The sequence below is a fragment of the Rhynchophorus ferrugineus genome, unplaced genomic scaffold (assembly GCF_030347505.1).
Source record: "Rhynchophorus ferrugineus isolate W39M unplaced genomic scaffold, kcgeb_rfMv2 rfM2, whole genome shotgun sequence".
Taxonomy (NCBI): Eukaryota; Metazoa; Arthropoda; class Insecta; order Coleoptera; family Curculionidae; genus Rhynchophorus; species Rhynchophorus ferrugineus.
Genome location: NW_027472581.1, coordinates 44,337,990 through 44,341,440, shown reverse-complemented (window position 1 = coordinate 44,341,440; position 3,451 = coordinate 44,337,990). Strand labels below are relative to the sequence as shown.

The window sequence follows — 3,451 nt, the reverse complement described above, 5'->3', positions numbered from 1 at the left end:
TAAAAGTAATTTTAACAACTCTGAACTAGTTCAGCATGTTTAAAATAAAGATTTCAAAAATAATTTTACTACGCAATTATTGTATCCTGACCTTCATAGTAACAACTAAAAAATCTACATAATATGCCTATAAATCGGAATCACAAATTTGTGAAAGGTCTTTTGTAATTTAGTAAAACTAAATAATGTGTAAAAATAATGGTTGAAGAGAAAAACATCCAGACTTAGTCTAAAAAAAAGTTAGTACTCCTTCAAATAGTGTAGAATCAGAGAGTTTTTTCTTCATTTGAATTCCTACCTGTATAATGCTTAAATAAATTGTAATAACCGTAAATTATTGAGTATTAGTTTAAGCTTATTTTGATTAAACATTTAACAACAGATATTAGATGATAAGTTATATTTTATAGTAAAAAAAAACATTTTCAATTATAGAATATATTAATGAATATATATTAATATAACAAGGAGTATTTACAATATCATTGGTGCAATATTATAAAAAAATAGCATAAATAAAACTTTGCTATAAAATAATTTAAAACTCCAGAACTGTTAAAATTCCAGATCATTATGTATTAAAATATAACGATAAGCTCTCATCAAGCAACACTTTAGTTCAAATTCAAGCTTTCATATGATGGTGGCGCTACAAACAAAACAATGATTTAGTTATATGATTGTCAACTTTTGCTCTAGAAAGTGTGTTAAAAGCAATATGGTATGAAGATTTCAAAATCATATTATCTGCACTGAAATGAAGCATTATAAGTGTTTATCAGCTTATTATTTTTATGCTTATTTAAATGCTTATTAATTATCTAGCTTTTTAAAAAAAGAATATATTTTTATGGGCAATAGCAAGCAAATTCAATATTACTTTCTGGTTCCTGGTCAATAGAGAAATTATAAGATCCTGTATGAGTCTAATAATTTACAAGCAAACTTTGACATACAAAAAAAATAATGTAATTAATATATACTTCATTCCATTATTTTGCATAGTTGATTCCTAGAGCAAAAGTTTTTTAAGGTTTGTTTGGCTTACGCTGTTCATCTTGTTTTTGGCTGTTTTCTGCATATTGATTCACATCACCTAAAAAATAGAGCCCATAAAAAATGAATGGAGCAGTTACCTTTATTTTACCTATTGGAGGGGCAGTAGCATTTAATTTCCAACCCATTGAAGGAACATTTCTTTGGCCAGATCCCTGAGCTGAAAATGGTATATGTCCAATAATAGGAGTCATGTAAACTTGGAGATCCTTATGGATGGACGGAAGTTTTGCTGTTGCCTTAAATATATTCATTATAATAAATAAGTAATAGAATAAAAATCATCCTTACTATATAACGGTATTCAACTTTGAATAATCTACACTGTGCAAAATTAGGAAGTACTACATTGGGAGGTAATGACACATTGAACAGATAAGTATTTTCACCATGTGCACCTAATCCAACATCTTTTAAATCCACCAGTATCGATGTATCTTCTTTTTCCTCTCTATTTGGTTCTGTTACTTTATATGTTAAAATCTAAGTGAAGCATAAAATAATGTTTAAATAAAAATAAAAATTGTTATATTATTATAATATTTAATCAACTTACAATACTAAAGTCTTAAATGGGTGATTTTATTCATGAATTGTTAATACAATAATGCGGTTTATCCAAGTTATTTTTATAATGTTAAACACAATGATCCTTAAATAACAATCACTTTTGATAGAACTAAATAAAATTTATATCCACCTGTTTTAATTCCAAACTGACATTCTCCACATTGGTGCTTGACATATTAGTTAATCTTAGCTTAACTTCTACATGCTCCCCTGGGCTTATAGTTCTTTTTGATAAATCAACATCCATTGTTACAGGGCCTTGTGCACAGCACCAACAGCATAAGGTTTTTTCATCAGAGTATGTACTTGGTTGCTAAAAATGTAATTCTTGAATTAACTATAATATTTAGACATTCTGGATAATTCATTACCAAATCAGATGAGGATGCAATGAGATTTAAATCAACTGGTGAATTAACGACAATTACTATTGAGTCTTCATAATCAAGAGCCATGGGCCTATCAACAGTTGCTTTCAATTTATATGAAACTGTTCCTTTCTCAGATTGGTATGTACTGGGTATATTTGGCTGAAGTTGAATATTAAAATTATAAATATGTTGTCCCATAGACAAATTAGTAGTTGCATTTTCTAAAATAGAATATATAAGCTTTAAATGAACATTTCATACGCTACAATTTTACTCCTTACGATCTCCGTAAAGCCAGTGACTAATGGAGATTACTTCATTATCTCCTTGAAATTGTGTATCTCTGGACTTCTGTTCCTTCGCATCACTATCATAATATGATTCTGTCCCAAGCCATTCTGTATGTTCTACGCAACTTAAGGTTACTCTAATACCTATAAATAAAATTGTCTATTTTTGAGTGTATTAAAAATACATGTTAAATATATACCTCTTAAGGTTATGTCTGTATCCAAATTAAGTAATACTCTTCCTTGTATAGATGCTCCAGGAAAATATTGTCCTGTGTAGTTATCCAACAGTAATTTGCATTGATGCATTTTTGCTACAAATAAGGTATAGGATAAGATACAAACTGTAATAATCAATTGTAAGTAGAATAAAATAATATAAATGTACCTTAACCTAAAATTTTAAAATCAAAATAAACAATATTACTATTTTATAAACATTGTTATCTCAATGACTAAATCTGATATACCAATAAAAACTTATGAATTAACTAGATAAATGTATTAATACTTTACCCTTAAAAGACGCGAATTAAAAAAATATGACGAAACCAATTGAACGTCCAGTTGGATTCAACATAGTCAGAGCTGTGCAGAGATATTTTTAGAAGGATGCGTTAATATAAAGTTGATTTGGTTTTTCATTGGTTTATTAACATGTAAATTTTTGCAGTATTTATAACTTTATATAAAATAGAACTAATTGCAATAGTTTTTACTTGTTATTATTTACTACCTGAATATTAACTAATATCTATAATGAGGAAATAAAGTTCTTCTAGTACGCCAATGAATGATAATAACCCATTCAAGGTAAAATTTATTTCCCGTTTACGTTTTTTATATGCAAGTTATGTATGAAAATTGTTGGTTTTTATACATATCTAGTAAACAACAGTTAATTAATTTATTTCGATTGGAAGTATTTACTAGTATTTAAATAAATCCTAGTTCGTAAAAATGTTACACTAAGGTTTAAAACGGAACTGTTTCTACATATGTATATAAGTTAAATTTTGGTTTTGTTATATTAATCAATTATAAATAATATATTTGGAGTTTAGAAGACTTGGAGTTGAATAATAGATGGATTTTGATTAAAACTATATGGAGGGCTTTGAATTCAATAATTGTTAAAAAAATAGATAAATTAATTACTCTATG

General features: G+C 27.2%; 1 protein-coding gene across 2 annotated transcripts; it reads right to left on the bottom strand.

The window, feature by feature from the left end:
- Positions 1–422: 422 nt before the first annotated feature.
- LOC143189915 (arrestin domain-containing protein 3) lies at positions 423–2,930 on the bottom strand. 2 transcript variants are annotated; one of them, XM_076393909.1, is made up of 9 exons: positions 2,804–2,930; positions 2,488–2,601; positions 2,279–2,431; positions 1,998–2,218; positions 1,757–1,939; positions 1,348–1,539; positions 1,148–1,295; positions 1,049–1,096; positions 423–649 (listed from the first exon to the last, which is right to left on the bottom strand). In XM_076393909.1, exons 2-9 carry the CDS (start codon positions 2,594–2,596, stop codon positions 615–617), a joined length of 1,089 nt encoding a protein of 362 aa, XP_076250024.1. In that variant the 5' UTR covers positions 2,597–2,601; positions 2,804–2,930; the 3' UTR covers positions 423–614. The 2 variants fall into 2 exon arrangements, with proteins under 2 accessions (XP_076250024.1, XP_076250025.1); XM_076393910.1 differs by lacking the exon at positions 2,804–2,930 and adding an exon at positions 2,676–2,784.
- Between the last annotated feature and the right edge of the window lie 521 nt (positions 2,931–3,451).